This window comes from Apodemus sylvaticus, chromosome X (genome assembly GCF_947179515.1).
Source record: "Apodemus sylvaticus chromosome X, mApoSyl1.1, whole genome shotgun sequence".
NCBI lineage: Eukaryota > Metazoa > Chordata > Mammalia > Rodentia > Muridae > Apodemus > Apodemus sylvaticus.
Window position 1 is genome coordinate 54,648,695 of NC_067495.1, and position 17,500 is coordinate 54,666,194.

The window sequence follows — 17,500 nt, forward strand, 5'->3', positions numbered from 1 at the left end:
CAGGACAGCCAGAGCTACACAGAGAGACCCTATCATGAAAAATAAAACAAAAGAAATGAAGAAAAAGTCAGATTGAGTGGACAGTTCTAAAACTGGTGAAAGTAATGACAATGAAAATTATCAAGTTTTAGAACATTTTTGAAAATAATGTGACAACCTGTTATAGTGAGTCGACTACATAACACAGGAACTTCTAGTTCCTAAGATGACTACAAGAGGAATTTCATATGGCAAACAAACAGGGGAGCTTTCATGGAAACACACGTCTGCACTCCCCACTCTTTACAAGTCTGAAGAGATTAGCAGGTGGCCTTTCACTTACAATCTTTCAAACCAAGGTGTTAAGTGAGAAATTCCAGGACAACGTTTGGAGTGCTTTAATCAATGGAACAGAAGTAAGCAAATGAACTTTAAACTAAAATTGATACAGATGGATAGGTTCTAACATCCAAGTACCACACCTCACAATGTCCAGACAGTGAAGAGGGCACAAAGGACCAAATCAGAGAGTGAAGGGAGACGTAAGTGGGACAGGAAGAAGCCTGCAACCGAATTTTCAAGATGAGTGCCACTGATGCCTTCCACTTCCAGATTCCCCAAGCCCTAGCTGGAGGTTTGGTCACAAACAGCAACAGTAGGACCTGCTGTATCTGGAATGAGGAAGGAGCTCAGAATGCTGGGAAGACTTCAGACACTAAACTCCATAGCAAGATACAGAGAATAGGGTAAAAGAGAGCTAGGAGGTTCTGTGCTCTTTTGTGACGGGTGCTAATGATAACCACAGCAAGACACTATGGAAAATTGCTCAGGCTACAACTTTAGTGGAAGATACAATGGGAATAACTATGGAAAGGGCTCCATGGACATACTGAGCCAATATAAAGAAAGCAACTAAGCATTGGTATAACAATAGTGCCACGGTTAAGAGTTGATAGAAATATGGGTCTCTGGTTGACTTGCAGGTAATCTTTCTTCAGAGACGACCACAGCACTCAGCTTTCTAGAAAGTTCTATTGCTCTTGATCTTGTCCCTATAAAGAAAAGAATCCAGATAGTTCATGAGTATACTCTCCTTTTTTTAACCAAAACATATTCAGAACATTTATAGTAATAATTCCAAAACCTTTGCCTTAACTGAGAATTATTTTCTAAAGTCACTACAGAAAAAGTGGCATTCTATTGTTTATGGAAACTTTACAACAGTTTTTTACTCTGCATTAAAAATTTTATCAGAACCAGGCAGTGGTGGCGCACGCCTGTAATCCCAGCACCTGGGAGGCAGAGGCAGGCAGATTTCTGAGTTTGAGGCCAGCCTGGTCTACAGAGTGAGTTCCAGGACAGCCAGGCTACATAGAGAAACCCTGTCTCAAAAAACAAAACAAAACAAAACAAAATTTATTAGAAGCTAGGTGTGGTGGTGTATACCTTTAATCCCAGCACCCAGAAGGCAGAGACAGCTGGATCTTTGTTGAGTTCGAGGCCAGCCTGGAATAACATAGTGAGTTCCAGGACAGCCAGGGTTATATAGAGAAAAACTGTTTCAAAACACCAAAGAAAAAATTGATTAGAATGATAAAATAACTGCTAATGCATATGGGCTTTCTTCCTTGCCTGAGAAAGTCTCAATTTGGAGCAGTGGTAAGGGTTGTAAATGTTGAATATACCTCAACAACTCAGCTGTGTGCTTCAAAAGAGCAAACTATGTGGTATGAGAATCTTATCTAAATAAAACTGCTTTAAAAACTAAAGAATCCATCTTCTAGCCCTCTTTCCATAGAAGCCCCAACTGTCCCATTCGTGTACCTTTCCTGAGCATTTATTCTGTTATTATATTTATAGAGCTTAACAGTTGTAAACTGCCAATCTAACTACTTTAGGGTGTTCTTTTGTGAAATTTGTTTGAAAACAACATGCTGGAAATTAGCACTGATCTTTAATTAGCATCCAATACATTAAGCTATTTACTATGGGTCTCACTCTGTAACTCTACTTGTCCTAGGATTTGCTAAGTAGACCAGGGTAGCCTAAAAGTCACAGAGATCCATCTGCCTCTGCCTCTGCCTCTCACTGACGTCCAACAAGATATTTGGCTTACATATGGACTGAAAATGGGATTGGAGTAAACTGATCTGATACAGGCTTTCAAGCTAATGTGCTTGTCACTGAGAATGGTAACACTCACACACACACTCCCCTCTCTCTCTGTGTGTGTGTGTATACCTAAGTTCATATTGATAGTTTCATTCTATTTGAACACTGATTATTTCTCTCTAATGTTTTTTCTTATATACATATATATTTTTCTTTATAAAGTTTTTTATATACTTCTTAACATACAAACCTTGACTCAAACTCTTTAACATAACAACAAAAATATTTATGGGCAAATATACTTTATATAGCTTTGCAATTTTATACCAGTACAGTAAATGCTGGTGTTTTCTAATGAGTGGTATAAAGAATAAAAGGCATCTGTACTGTGTGTGTGTGTGTGTGTGTTTGTGTTCAGAACCTCTGTCCAGAAAAGGGGCTTAGGAGAGGTACAATGTGTACCCCTACCCTCCAAAATTAGGCTCTCTAATATCTATTAAAAGAAAAACAACTCTAAAATGACTGATTCCAGGATAGGACCACAGAGGGTGGACGATGATCTTAAGATATATGCTGGGCAACAAAGTAGGACAACTTTCAAAAATTAACATACTTTGGTCAATGGAAGACAGAAAATCAAGTTCAAAATAGCCCCCCACTATCTAAAAGTGTGCCATCTTAAGCAACAAAAAGGACAGTGACTGCCATATGCAATATTATGAATGGATTTCACAGTGGGCAAAGATGACAAGGGGGACAAATTTACATGTGGTTTTTGTTCTGTGTTTTAAAAACACCTCCAATGATGGTCAGAAAACATCTTCTATGGTAGAGAAAAGAAGAGAACAATCAGGCTAGAAATAGAGATGTAAATGTGTGTCAAGGCATAGACTTAAGATTTGGAGACATTTCTACTATATGTTATATACTTCAATTAAAAAGTGCTGAGTGAGTATAATGTACAAAATAATAAAATACTTTTAAATCTACAATATTCAAAAACATGAGGCAAGAAACTTGTGTCCCATCCTTTAAGACAGAGGTTCTCAACCCATGGGTCACAATCCCCAGGGTATTGAATGAGCCTTTTACAGAGGTCACAGATATTCATATTTCATAACAGTAGCAAAATAGAGGGACCAGCCATCACCTAAATTATGGGCTACCCATACCATCACCAATAATGGATCAAGCAAAAGTCATGACTCTAAACAAATAATTCTGAAACAGTACTGATAGAGTGTTCCAGCAAAATAGCATTAAAAAGTTCCACTGAGAGTCTTGGTAACAACTGATTTCTATCAAATACGGTAATAAGGAACAAACTAAATGATATCTCAGAAATGAACTAAACAAATCAAGGTGAGGATGTTTTCTGGCATGGTCTTCCAATCACAGCACTTTCTATATTGAAAGCAACTTGAGACTATCCAGATAAGTCATGTGGTCTTGGAATGGATCCCAGTTTGGAAAATTCAGGATATTTTAATGAGACGAAAGCTAATGACATGGAAAAATAGAGTTAAATGAAACAAATGCATATTGTTCAGTAGGATGAACAGTGATCTCATTTGAAGAAAAAAATAGTATATATACATATACATACATATACACACAGAGAGAGCAAATTATCTAAAATAATATACACAAAGCTCTACCTACAGCAATGTTTGAGTTGTAAAATACAGTGGAGGTTTTTACTTTCTTTTTTCCCTGCTATTTTGGTTTTTGGAGATAGGGTTTCTCTGACTGTCCTGAAACTCACCCTGTCACCCAGGCTGGCCTTGAACACACTGAAATCCATCTACCTCTGCCTCCCAAGTGCTGGGATTAAAGCGGTAAACCACAATCACCACCCAGCTTTTCCTTTCTTTTTACTTAATGTTTCTTACATTTTTCTGTTGTTGTTTTACTTTTTTAACACACAAATTTATAAAAGGTAATTTTTAATTGAAAAAATAGAAACTAAAGACTATTTTCCTTCCTAACATAAAGCAGTGAGAGCTGTTCTATAAGTAACAATTTTCTATTTTTTAATAATTTACTGTGATAAACAATACATTATAGAGACCTACTGTCACCTACTTTTAAGTAAACAACTTGGTGGCTTGGACATATTCATACCATTGCACAAGCATCACCATTACCTATACCAAGACCTTTCTCATCACTACAAACACAAGGTCTGTACTCATTAACAATTCCCTGATCTAGCTCCCATGAAGCCCTGGCATCCATCTGTCTACCTTCCGACTCTGAAGTGATCATTCTAGGAAGCTCATAAAGTGGCATACCATCGTTTGTGCTTAAGAATGACCTGCTCCACATCAAATATGGACTTCAAGATTCATCTCCATTGAAGCATGCATCAGAATGTCCTTTTTAAAGACTAAATGATATTTCACTGTGTGAATTAACTACATTTTGATTAAATTTAGTTTCATTTTTCAGTTTTAACCCGCAAAGATTCTCACCAATTTTTGTCAAGTTCTAAGACTGACAGTAAACTGAAAACTTAATTGTTTTAAAATATTTACAGTAGAATAAGCCCTTACTCACTGTCAATTCTTCTGAAGTGCAAGGATTCCCAGGACTGAGGGAATTCCATTTACACCATGATTCTAGCTACCCAATTCTTGTTCTCCTTTTCAGCATAAAAGTCTGTCTCCAAGCGTTCTTTTTTCTAAGGATCACTTTGCTTTTCCAATGATAAAGCCACAGAGAATGCATGGTACAAAATACTGTTCAATTGTCTGCCTGGTACTTTCTGGAGACAAATCAGGTATTTTATAATGGAAATCGAAGTGGTTTCTTACTGTTTAGCCTTGTATTTTGATGCATCCCTTGGTTCACTGCTGGGATTGCTCCAGTCATCAGCTTCAGGAGTGGTCTTGTAATGGCGCCATGCAGACTTATTGAAAACGGGCAGCCTCTCAAAGGATTCACTTGAAAGGGCCTGTTACAAAAAAATACACACATCAAAGATCTAGGATACTATTTTTCTCACATGAAACACGGATTTTACTCCTTTAAACACCAGTAACCATATCTTTATTTTTGAAATATTAACATTTATTTTATAGATTTACTTAGACTAACCAGGAAAAATACCCTGAACCCTTTGTAAATGAGTGAAATCATTTGCTCACTCACTCACTCAAAATCAATACTGAAACAATATGACAGGAACAAAATATATTGTAATTCACTTAATACTGCTTTGAGATACTCAACAGTGTTGACAGTATGTGTTAAGATCAATCATTTTTGTTCAAGAGGTAATTGCTATCCAAAAAGAGCCCAAGAAGAAATAAATTCTTATTCACACCAGACTTATAAACATTTGTCATCAAATGCCATTAAACATCACATCATTTATGGGCTGGAAATGTAGTTCAGTGGTAGTAGAGCGCATGCCTAGTATGCAGCAGGCCCTAGGCTTCATCTCCAACACCAAGGCAGGCAAGCAAACAAACCCCATCACTGAGATATACATCTAAATGACTAGAACAACTGCGATTTCATTTCCAGTAATCAACTATGCCTCAGGTAAAAAGAATGAGTCAGTTCTACATGACTCAATGTGGAAAGTTCTGCAGAATACATTTCAAACTTAGGAAACAAAACGAATTAAATTTTAAGTCTATTTTATATGTGGAGAGTCAACTCTATTACAGATTTTTGATATTGCTATGTTTCTGAAATAGAGTCTTACTACATATCCCTGGCTGGCCTGGAGCTTTCTACACAGACCAGGCAAGCCTGCCTGTCATCCAAGAGCTGAGCTTAGGGGTGTGTGCTGCCATGCTCAGGTCCTCTACTAGATTTCTGTTTGTTTAGTTTGCCTTTGTGATACTGGGAATGGAACCCAATGCCTTGTACATGTTAGGCATGATCTAGATGACTAAGCTATATTCCTAGCCCTTGAAAACATAAAACCAACTCTAGGAGGATCCATAAGAAACAAAAACCCAGTGCCTCTTAAAGAGAAGTATAGCTTAGTACCAGCAATGAAACATTTCATTTCCCCCTTTGAAGCTTTTAAATGTTACTGCATGCCTCTATTACCTATTGAAATAGTATGCCAAGATTCTAGAATTCAGAAATAGAAGTCTAACACCACCAACAAATGAGAAAAACTGTGTTATACAGACCTTAGTTACTAGACAAAAATTTTAAGTGGCTATTATGATTTTATTGATTTTAAAAAATGAATGTACAATGTAATAGGTTCCATTAAGGCATTTTTATTTATAATGTGTTTTGCTGATTTCCCTCCCTTCCAGCTCTTCTCTTCCATCCCCATGTCTGTCCCCTGCATCCCCTCAACTCTAGTAGTTTCTGCTTTTATGTGCTAGTCTCTCATCCTCCTCCATCCTCAAAAACCTTTCTTTTATCTCATGGAACTCTTTATAGTTTTGTGTCATTTCTTGGTGTTCATTTCCGCATATGTACATATATAAACGAATTAAAAGCTAAGATCTGATTCTCTCCCCACCTCCATCAGACCTGAGGATCCTGGACTATATAGATTAGCTTCCCTTCCCCACCCATCTCTGCTGAGTCCTCTGAGACACCCAAACTGCCCTGAGCAGTCTACTAAACCCCAAAGGACCTCCATTCTTCCACCACCTCTCTATATACCTTCATCATACCTGCAATTCCTGAACCATACAGACCTGCTGATCTGGAACTGCGCAGCCCAAGGATACCCATCCAGAGGCCTACCATACCAGGACTATCAAGGATCGCCTCCCTCCTAATACCTACTACAAGAACATCCAGGGACCAAAAACATCCAGATGGCTAAAGGCCCTGGAAAGAACATAATCAACAAGAGCCAGGGAAATATGACACCTCCAGAACATAGCTATCCTACTACAGCAAGCCCTGGATATTCTAACACAACCAGAACACAAGAAAATGGCCTTAAATCCAATCTTATAAATATGATAGAGGCCTTTAAAGAGAAAATGAATAAATCCCTTCAAGAAATACAGGAAAATACAATAAAAAGGTACAGGTCTTTAAAGAGGAAACAAATAAGTCACTTAAAGACAAAAAGAAAAATATAATTAAACAGGTGAAGGAAATAAATAAAACTGTGCAAGACCTGAAAGTAGAAAAAGAAGCAATAAAGAAAACACAAACTGAGGGAATCCTGGAGATGGAAAACCTAAGGAAGAAAACAGAAACAACAGATGCAAGCATCTCCAATAGAATATAGGAGGTATGTACTGGCTGGTTTTGTGTGTCATCTTGACACAGGCTGGAGTTATCACAGAGAAAAGAGCTTCAGTTGGGGAAGTACTTCCATGAGATCCAGCTGTGGGGCATTTTCTCAATTAGTGATCAAGGGGGGAGGGCCCCTTGTGGTTGGTACCATCCCTGGGCTGGTAGTCTTGGGTTTTTGCAGGCTGAGGAAGCCAGGGGAAGCAAGCCAGTAAGAAACATCCCTCCATGGCCTCTGCATCAGCTCCTGCTTCCTGACCTGCGTGAGTTTCAGTCCTGACTTCCTTAGTGATGAACAGCAATGTGGAAGTGTAAGCTGAATAAACCCTTTTCTCCCCTACTTGCTTCTTGGTCATGATGTTTGTACAGGAATAGAAACCCTGACTAAGACAAGGTGGAAGAAAGAATATCAAGTATAAAAGATAGAATAGAAGAAATTGATATATTAGTCAAAGAAAATGTTAAAGCTAAGAAATTCCTGACACAAAACACCCTGGAAATCTGGAATACCATGAAAAGACCTAACCTAAAAAAATAGAAATAGAAGAAATTCCAAGGCCCAGAAAATATTCTCAACAAAATCATAAAAGAAAATGTTCCCAACCTAAAGAAAGTGATGTCTATAAACATACAAGAAGCTTACAGAGCTTACTGGTCCAATCAGACTGGATCAGAAAAGAAAATCTTCCCTGCACATAATAATCAAAACAGATTATTATGTTTTCTACTGAACAATGAAAGAATATTAAAAGCTGCAAGGGGAAAAGGCCAGGTAACATATGAAGGCAGAACTATCAGAATTATACCTGATTTCTCAACAGAGACTCTAAAAGCTAGAAGGGCCTGGACAGTTATCTTGAAACCTCTAAAAAGCCGGGGTGGTGGCACACACCTTTAATCCCAGCACTTGGGAGGCAGAGGCAGGCGGATTTCTGAGTTCCAGGCCAGCCTGGTCTACAGAGTGAGTTCCAGGACAGCCAGGGCTATACAGAGAAACCCTGTCTCGGAAAAAAAAAAAAACAACAACAACAAAAAACCCAAAAAAACCCAAACAACAACAACAAAAAAACCAAAAAAGAAGAAGAAGAAGAAGAAGAAGAAGAAGAAGAAGAAGAAGAAGAAGAAGAAGAAGAAGAAGAAAGAAAGAAAGAAAGAAAGAAAGGAAGGAAGGAAGGAAGGAAGGAAGGAAGGAAGGAAGGAAGGAAGGAAGGAAGGAAGGAAGAAAGAAAGAAAAGAAAAGAGAGAGAAGCCTCTAAAAAACCACAGGTGCCAACCTAGACTATCCCCCAACAAAATACACAATCACCATATATAAGATATTTCAAGACAAACTCAAATTCAAACAATATCTATCCACAAATCAAGCCCCACGGAAAATACAAGAGGGAAAACTCCAGCACAAGGAAGTTAACTACATCCAAGAAAACACAGGAAACAAGTAACTACATACCAGCAAAAACAAGGGAAGCACACACACACACACACACACACACACCACACCAACATCAAAATAACAGGAAATAACAACCAGTTGTCATTAATATCTCTCAACATCAATGGAGTCAATTCCCCAATAAAATGACAGGCTATCAGAATGGATGAAAAAACAGGATCCATCTTTCTGCTGCATACAAGAAATATACTTCAACAATAATGATGGGTATTACCTCAGAATAAAGGGATGGGAAAAAGTTTTCCAAGCAAACAAACTGGAGTAGCCATTCTAATATCTAACAAAATACTTTCATCCAAAATTAATCAAAAGAGTCAGGGAAGGACACTTCATCTCAATTCTGAACATTTATGCCCCAAACACAAGGACACCCACATTCATACAAGAAACATTGCTAAAGCTTACATCACACATCGAGCCCCAAACATTAATAGTGGGAGACTTCAACAGCCCACAGTCACCAATGGACAGGCCATCTAGACAAAAACTAAATAGAGAAATAATGAAACTAACAGACATTATGAATCAAATGGACCTAACAGACATCTATAGACTATTTCACCCAAACACAAAAGACTACACCTTCTTCTCAGCACCTACTGGATCCTTCTCCGAAACTGACCATATAGTCAGTCACAAAGCAAGCCTCAATAGATACAAGAAAACCGAAATAATGCCTTGTATCTTATCAGACCACCATAAATTAAAGTGAGACTTCAAAAACTTCAGAAACACCAGAAAGCCTACACACTCATTAAAACTGAGCAACTTTTGACTCAATGACCTCTTTGTCAAGGCAGAAATAAAGAAATTAAAGACTTTTTTAGAATTTAATGAAAATGAAGGCACAACATACCCAAATTTATGGGACAGAATGAAAGCAGTGCTAAGAGGAAAGTTCATAGCACTAAATCCCTCCATAAACAAATTAGAAAGTTCTCATACCAGCAATTTAAAAGCACACCTGACAGTTCTAGAAAAAAAGAATCAAGCACGTCAAATAGGAGTAGAAGACAAGAAATAATCAAAGTCAGTGCTAAAATCAATCAGTTAGAAACAAAGAAAACAATACAAAGAATCAACAAAACCAAGAGTTGGTTCTTTTGAGAAAAATCAACAAGATAAACAAACCCTTAGCCAAACTAAAGGCAGAGAAACAGAATCCAAATAAACAAAATCAGAAATGAAAAGGGAGACAACAGCAGACACTGAGGAAATTAAAAGAATCAATAGGTCTTACTTCAAAAGCCCATATATCACAACATTTGAAAATCTTAACGAAATGGACAATTTTCTATACAGGTACCATTTACCCAAGTTAAAACAAAATCAGGTAAATGATTTAAACAGCTGTAGGACCTCTAAAGAAATAAAAGTATTAAAAGTCTCCCATAAAAAAAAAAAAAGCCCAGGGCCAGATAGTTTTAGTGTACAATTCTACCAGACTTTCAAAGAAGAGCCAATATTCCTCAAACTATTCTACAAAATAGAAACAGAAGGAACACTGCCAAACTCATTCTATGAGACCACAGTCACCTCAATACCTAAACCACACAGAGACTCAGACTGAAAGAGAACTTCAGACCCTTATGAATACTGATACACAAACTTGCTTGGTATAACTCTAACCAAACAAGTGAAAGATCCGTATGACAAGAACAAGTACCTGAAGAAAGAAATTGAAGATCTCAGAAGATGGAAAGATCCCCCATGTTCATGGATAGGTAGGATTAACATAGTAGAAAGGGCCATCTTACCAAAAGCAATCTACAGATTCAATGCAATACATATCAAAATTCCAACACAATTTTTTAGAGACTTTGAAAGAGTAATTCTCAGCTTCATATGGAAAAACGAAAACCAAGAATAGCCAAAGCATTCCTGAATAATAAAAGAACTTTGGGAAGAATCACTGTCCCTGATTTCAAGCTGTACTACAAAGCAATGGTGATAAAAACTGCATGGTATTGGTACTCTGACCAATGAACTTGAAGACCCAGAAATAAGCCCACACACTTGGACACATGATTTTTGATAAAGAAGCCAAAACCATACAATGGAAGAAAGAAAACATCTTCAAGCTGGGCAGTGGTGGTGGTGCACACCTATAATCCCAGCACTTGGGAGGCAGAGGCGGATTTCTGAGTTTGAGGCCAGCCTGGTCTACAGAGTGAGTTCTAAGACAGCCAGGGTTACACATAGAAACACTGTATCAAAAAAACAAAACAAAAAAAAAGAAGAGGAATAAGAAAGAAAAGAAAAGAAAAGAAAAGAAAAGAAAAGAAAAGAAAAGAAAAGAAAAGAAAAGAAAAGAAAAGAAAAGAAAAGAAAAAGAAAAAGAAAAGGAAAAGAAAACATTTTCAACAAATGTTGATGGTCTAACAGCATGTCTACAAGTAGATCCATGTCCATCGCCCTGCACAAAACTCAAGTCCAAGTGGATCAAGGACTTGAACGTAAAAATTGACACACTAAATCTCAAAGCAGGGAAACTGGGGAATAGCCTTGAACTCAATGGTTCCGGAGACAATTTCCTGAACAGAACACCAGTGGCTCACACCCCAAGATCGACAATTGATAAATAGGACCCCATGAAACTGTAAAGGTTCTGTAAGGTAAAGGACACTGTCCATAGGGCAAAACAGCAGCATACAGACTGGTAAAGGGTCTTCACCAACCCTACATCTGACAGAGGGCTAATATCTCAAATATATAATGAACTCAAGAAGTTAGACTCCAATAAAGAGAGAATTCTCAACAGAGGAATCTCAAGTGACTGAGAAACACTTAAAGAAATGCCCAAAGTCCGTAGTTATCAGGAAAATGCAAATAAAAATGACTGAGATTCTATCTTACACCAGTCAGAATGGCTAAAGTAAAAACTCAAGAGATAGCAGATGCTGGAGAGGATGTAGAGCAAGGGGAACACTCTTTTATTGCTGGTTGGAATGCAAATTTGTATAACCACTTTGGAAATCAATTTGGCAGTTCTTTAGAAAACTGGGAATAGTTCTACCTTAATATCCAGCTCCTGGACATATACTCAAAGATGCCCCATTATACCATAGGGACACATGCTCAGCAATGTTCATAGCAGTTTTATTCATAATAGCCAGAAACTGGAAACAACTTAAATGTCCTTCAATTGGAGAATGGATACGGAAAATGTGTTACACCTACAAAATGGGATACTAGTCAGCTTTTAAAAACAAAAACATCATGATTTTTTCAGGAAAATGGATGCAACTTGAGAATATCATCCTGAATGAGGTAACCCAGACACAAAAGGACAAAGCATGGTGTGTACTCACTTATTTGTGGGTATTAGCCAAAAAGCACAGGATACCCATGATACAACTCACAGACCCAAAGAAGTTAAAAAAGAAGGCTCAAGTGAGGAAGCTTGAACTCACTTAGAAGGTAGAATAAAATAGCCCTATGATGCAGATAGAGGGAGGGAATTGGGTGGGAGAGGGGATGGGGGGAATGGGGGTGTCAGGATCAGGTGTGGGGAGGGACAGGAGAGATGGCCACGAGAATGAATGGAAATCCGCAAGTGGCAGGGGTAGGGTTAGAGGACATATAGAGCAAATGCCAGAGGCTTTGGATAGAGGAGGCTCCCCAAAATCAATGAGGGTGACCTTCCCTGAGGTTCGCAGCAGCGGGGATAGAGAACCAAAAGAGGCCACCTCCTATAGCCAGGCAGGGACCTCGGTGAGAGATAGACATCACTCACCCACAAAACTTTTGAGTGGGATGTAAAGTAAATTTTTAAAACAGCTAAGATCTTCATTAGAGCAAGCATTTGGTATTTGTCTGAATCTGGGCTACCTCACTTATTTCAAGATCTATAGATAATTTTATATATGCATATTATCATTATTGAATTCTTACCACTTGAGAAATTAAAGCAAAAGATGAGAAGACTTCAGATTATTGGTAATCTGTCTCCTTTTAAACTAGGTTTTTCAATGGACATATAATTTTTAAAAACTAGATCTATGGTTTTAAAAATAAATTCAAGTTCATATTTCCATGCTACATGTTTTGTTATATCTGGACATAAAATCAGGGTAAGGCACATCATGAATTCATAAGTCTGATGTCAAGGTAAGAGATGATACAGTGTTTTTCTTGACTGGTTATAGGTACTTCCAGATTTATGTCAAGAGGCCTTTATACTAACAGAAACAAAACACAGTACCTTCAAATAAATGACTGCATCGGTACCCACTCCTTCCATGGAATACAATTTTAGATCTCCCTGAAAATATCTGGCATACAGTCGAGAAATTGGCAAGCCATAACCAAATCCAGCCTATTAAGAAAAGAAAATTAATAGAGTGAGACCAGTACAAATGCTTCATAGGGGACCACTTACAGAAGATTAAAACAAATCCCTGATTTGGATTCAAATCAAATTAATTAGTAACTCAATCTTTTTAATGCTGCGTCTATAATCTATAACCAAAAAAAAAAAAAAAAAAAAGCCAACAACAAGAAGAAGCAAAAAACACTTGTCACATTTGGGTATAAAAAAACCCCAAATGTCATTATTTATTTATTAATTTTTTTATTTTTATTTTTTAGCATTTTAAAGTAAAATTTTAGCTATGCATGAACATAAAATTGGGGTAACTTTTTTGAGACAGGGATTCATGTATCTAGGCTGGCCTTGAACTAACTCCTTATGTAAGATTGACCTTGAGATCCTGATCTTCTTGCCTCCACCTCCTAAGTACTGGGATTATAGACACAGAACCACCATGCCTGGTTTATGCAGTGCTGGGGTTTAGAATCCAGAGCTTAATGCATACCAGGCAAGGACTCCACCAACTGAACAATACCTTAAGCTCCAAGTGTTACTTTTTAAATGTATACTTATTATATCTGCAGATAAGTGTAACTCTTGCCCCTTAAAAAATACTTCTTTTTGTAGCAGACAGAAACCATTATGGAAAGCTAAACTGGTCAAAATTCAGATAGTAACTGCCCACTGGGTTACTGTTCTCAGCTGACAAACCTGTAACAAAATTCCTATACTTAAGGATCAGGGAACATCTTGGAAAGTGGGCAGATGGACTGTTGAGAGATCAGAATGTCTGCTGCAAGATAGTGTCTTTCTTCTTTTTTAAAAAAAGATACAGGATGGATAGTGGAGGGAGAGGGAATAAGAAGTGGATCTGTGGGGAGCCGTGATGAGTGAATATGACTGAAATACAAAGTATGTTATATTGAATTCTTTAAGACTAAAAATAATATATTAAAAAGCAAACATCCATCAAGTAGAATTTGAGCTGATGACAACACAAAACCACATTCACTTTCAAGTTTCATTATCAGATTTCCCTTGTGACTCTGTGTAGTCTTGGCTGTCCTGGAACTCACTCTGTAGACCAGGTTGGCCTCAAACTCACAGAGATCTGCCTGCCTCTGCCTCCCAAGTGCTGGGATTAAAGGTGTGCACCACCACTGCCAGGCAAGAGTTGAAATTTACCAATAAGATTAAACCATTTAAAACATTTCTTAGAGCTCATCCCTAAAGATCTAGAAAAGCTACAGTATGTTGATATAGTGAATGGGTATTTTTTTAGAAAAAAATTAATAACTTCCTATATTTCAATGTCATCAAATTGATGGCCAATATACATTTTAAACAAAAGGTCACAGACAAGAATAAAAACAATGATACTAAAGTCAGTGGCTTTGTAGTTGGCCACTGGTGGTTATGGAAAGATGCTATCCGGTAAGCTTTAGCACTTTGGATTAAATCTGGATCAGGAATAGGGCCTTAAAGAAAGAGGGCCATAGTCACATAGGCTTCTGACTCTGAAATCTACATTTCTGTGTGACTGAGCAGCTCATTCAATTTAAGACTTTTCTCACCATGAAATGGAAAGGTCACCTCTGAGCTGATAAAGAGTTCATGATATAATAAACGCTCTATCTATGCAGTATCTACCACATAGTCAAACTTAGTAGGATGGTTCAATTTGCTGACAAACCTGAGGTCAATATCTGGGGTCCACCTAAAGACAGAAGTGATAATTGACCCCACACAGTTGACCTTCTAAAGCTTGAGTTGACAAACATAGTAGATACTCACCCCCCCCCAAAAAAAATTCGGATATATGGAGATAAAAGGCTGTGCTATGCTCTAAATTGTTTCCTACTGTGTAAAACAGTGGCTTTCAGGCTGTACCTCATCATGGAAAAGTATCATTTGACTCTACTGCATAGATGCAGAAGCTGGATGGATGGATATCACACAGACATCATGTGTCCAGTATCATAAATAGGATACAGACTAGTAACATTCCCAATGTAAAAAGATACCACCTATAAACTTCTCTAAGTGAACTGGGGATGTATATCTACATGAGTATAGTAAGATCATCTCAGGTGCTGGGGATGTAGCTTGGTGGGTAGAGGGTCAGCTGAGCACACCAAAGGTCCTCAATTCCATTCCCCAACATCTCCTAAACTGAGGAGGCACACAAGTCTGTTCTCCAAGCAGGAAGATCTAGAGTTCAGGGCCATCTTAGCTTCAGCCAGCTATCAGCCCACCTGAATGACATCAGACTGTGCCTCAAAACCACTACAGAATCGATCTTGGACTGGTGAGACAGTGGAGTTGGTCAAAGTACTTGGCTGGGCAACCCTGACAATCTGAATTCAATCCTTGGACCAATGTACAGGTAAAAGGACAGAATTCAACTTCATAAAAAGGTACATGTGTGCAAGTACGTGCGCGCGCACACGCACACACACGCACACGCACCCTCTCACTCCTTCTCTCATACAAATAGTTAAAATTGTTTAAATCTGTCATGACAGCTAGAAAGATGGATTAGCAATTAAGTGCACTTATTGCTCTTGCAGAAGACCCAGGCTCAGTTCCCAGCACCCACGTGGTCACAAGCATGTACAACTTCATTTCTAGAGGATCCAGTGCCCCCTTCTGATCTCTGCTGGTACTAGGCATGAAATGGTACACATACATACATATAGGCATGCAAAAATACTTACACACATGAAAGTTTAAAATTTGTTCAATTAAAAGTATATGAAGGAAGTCCCAGATTCCTAAAACTCTAAGCCATTTGCAAAAAAAACTGTTTCTAGAACTGCACAGCTGTGTACCTAGTTTAAAGTTGAGGACAGTTTATTAAGTGGGAGCAATGTGGATGGAAGCATTTCTTCTAAAGCAGCCATAATAGCAGACCAGAAAGCCCGCAGACTGCTCTACCATTCATTTGCTTTGACCCTTTGTGCCTCATGGAAAGGTGGATAAATACCAGTCTCTTGGAGTCCTCTGTTTCACAAAGAAAAACCATGGCATAAAGAGCTACCCTCGGGATGCTCTTTTAAAAAGACATGTGCTAGACAATCCGTATTCTTTTTCAACAACTGGGGAAGAGCAAAATTTGTACCAGACCCCGGTCAGGGTAATACTATTCCAAATTGATCTTTTATGAATTTTCTTGAATCCTGTATAAATGACTTCCTTAGTTTTTCACATGCTGAGTTAACAAACTCTGCCTCAAATAACAATGTAAAGTGTTTGATTTTATTCATACAAATAAAATATAATCTTATGTGCTTATCAGTCAGGTAGGACTTTAAAATGAAACTTAATTTATACCCTGAGCCATTTTGCAGACTGATAGATACATTGCTGTGTTTAATAACAAAGGGTTCAATTGTTGTTTGTCAATTAGAAACACTCAGCAGGGGAAGAAAGTGTGGCCCTACCAGGAATAAATGCTACCATGGTAACCAGAGGCTTTTCTCAGTGCCTGAATTAAGGCTCAAGGTTATTTCTAGAGTGCTACAAGAGAGACTTCTGAAAATACATACATCACCTATATATTTTGTGCTTACATTATTCAATGTGAAAATTCCAATGTTTTCATAATTAAATATTTTAATTATATAAACAAATTTGACAGTGGTGACCCAAAAGCTGTGGGTGACTTGGGCCTATGAGGGAGGGCAGCACTAAAATCTCTCCTACTAAGTTGAAGCCACACGTTCGACATCATCCCTTTGCTCACCCATGGGTAATGTCCAGCTCTCTGAGGGTGGTGCATAATGGAAGTGGCTCTCCAGCAGCAGTCTTACCACAGAGAAAAGCTTTTTCACATTGTATTTGGGAGTGAAACACTCAGCTTAGAGTGTTTCTTGGATAAATTAGAAAAGCACTCTCAGTCCAAAGAATTCACAGACTAAATAGCTAAAGCAGAAAGGTGCCTCTGCTCCCAACTACACCAGAAACATCCTCATTTAGGCAAGGCTAGTACAACCTCCTGAGGAGATGGCAGCTCCCTACGCCTGGATTAAAGACCATTTCTTCTGCAGCAGTTTGCCACGCTTACCAAGGGAGCAGCTCTTGTAGGCTCCAGGCTGGGACGAGGAGCAGTTGAGTACATGTAGTTAAAAAGACGGTCTATTTTTCGAAGTGGGACTCCACCACCTAGGTCACTTATCTGCAGTGCACAACATGTTAAAAATAAAAGGGGAATCAATCTGTGCTTAAGAAAGAGGCGACAAGAGCTCATTAAATAAAGTACATGCTAGGAAGGCTCTAAAATGAGTAAGGGCTTTGAACTCCCACTGAAAAGTGGCTCCTCTGGGGCTAGTGTAAACAAAGGAGACAGAGGAGTGTAGCAAAATTTGGTAGGCTTGGGACTGAGGTCCTGCTCGTGAACATACAATGAAGTA

The 17,500-nt window shown here is 38.2% G+C and overlaps 1 protein-coding gene across 1 annotated transcript in view; it reads right to left on the minus strand.

Moving 5' to 3' along the window:
* Positions 1-362: 362 nt before the first annotated feature.
* The window catches only part of Pdk3 (pyruvate dehydrogenase kinase 3), a 67,722-nt gene continuing 50,584 nt past the window's right edge, over positions 363-17,500 (minus strand). The window contains exons 9-12 of the mRNA XM_052170096.1: positions 17,155-17,265; positions 12,981-13,094; positions 4,908-5,047; positions 363-1,031 (exon numbers count right to left, since the gene is read on the minus strand). Of these exons, the coding sequence (XP_052026056.1) occupies positions 1,001-1,031; positions 4,908-5,047; positions 12,981-13,094; positions 17,155-17,265 (396 nt within the window). The 3' untranslated portion in view covers positions 363-1,000. The remainder of the gene's footprint in view (positions 1,032-4,907; positions 5,048-12,980; positions 13,095-17,154; positions 17,266-17,500) is intronic.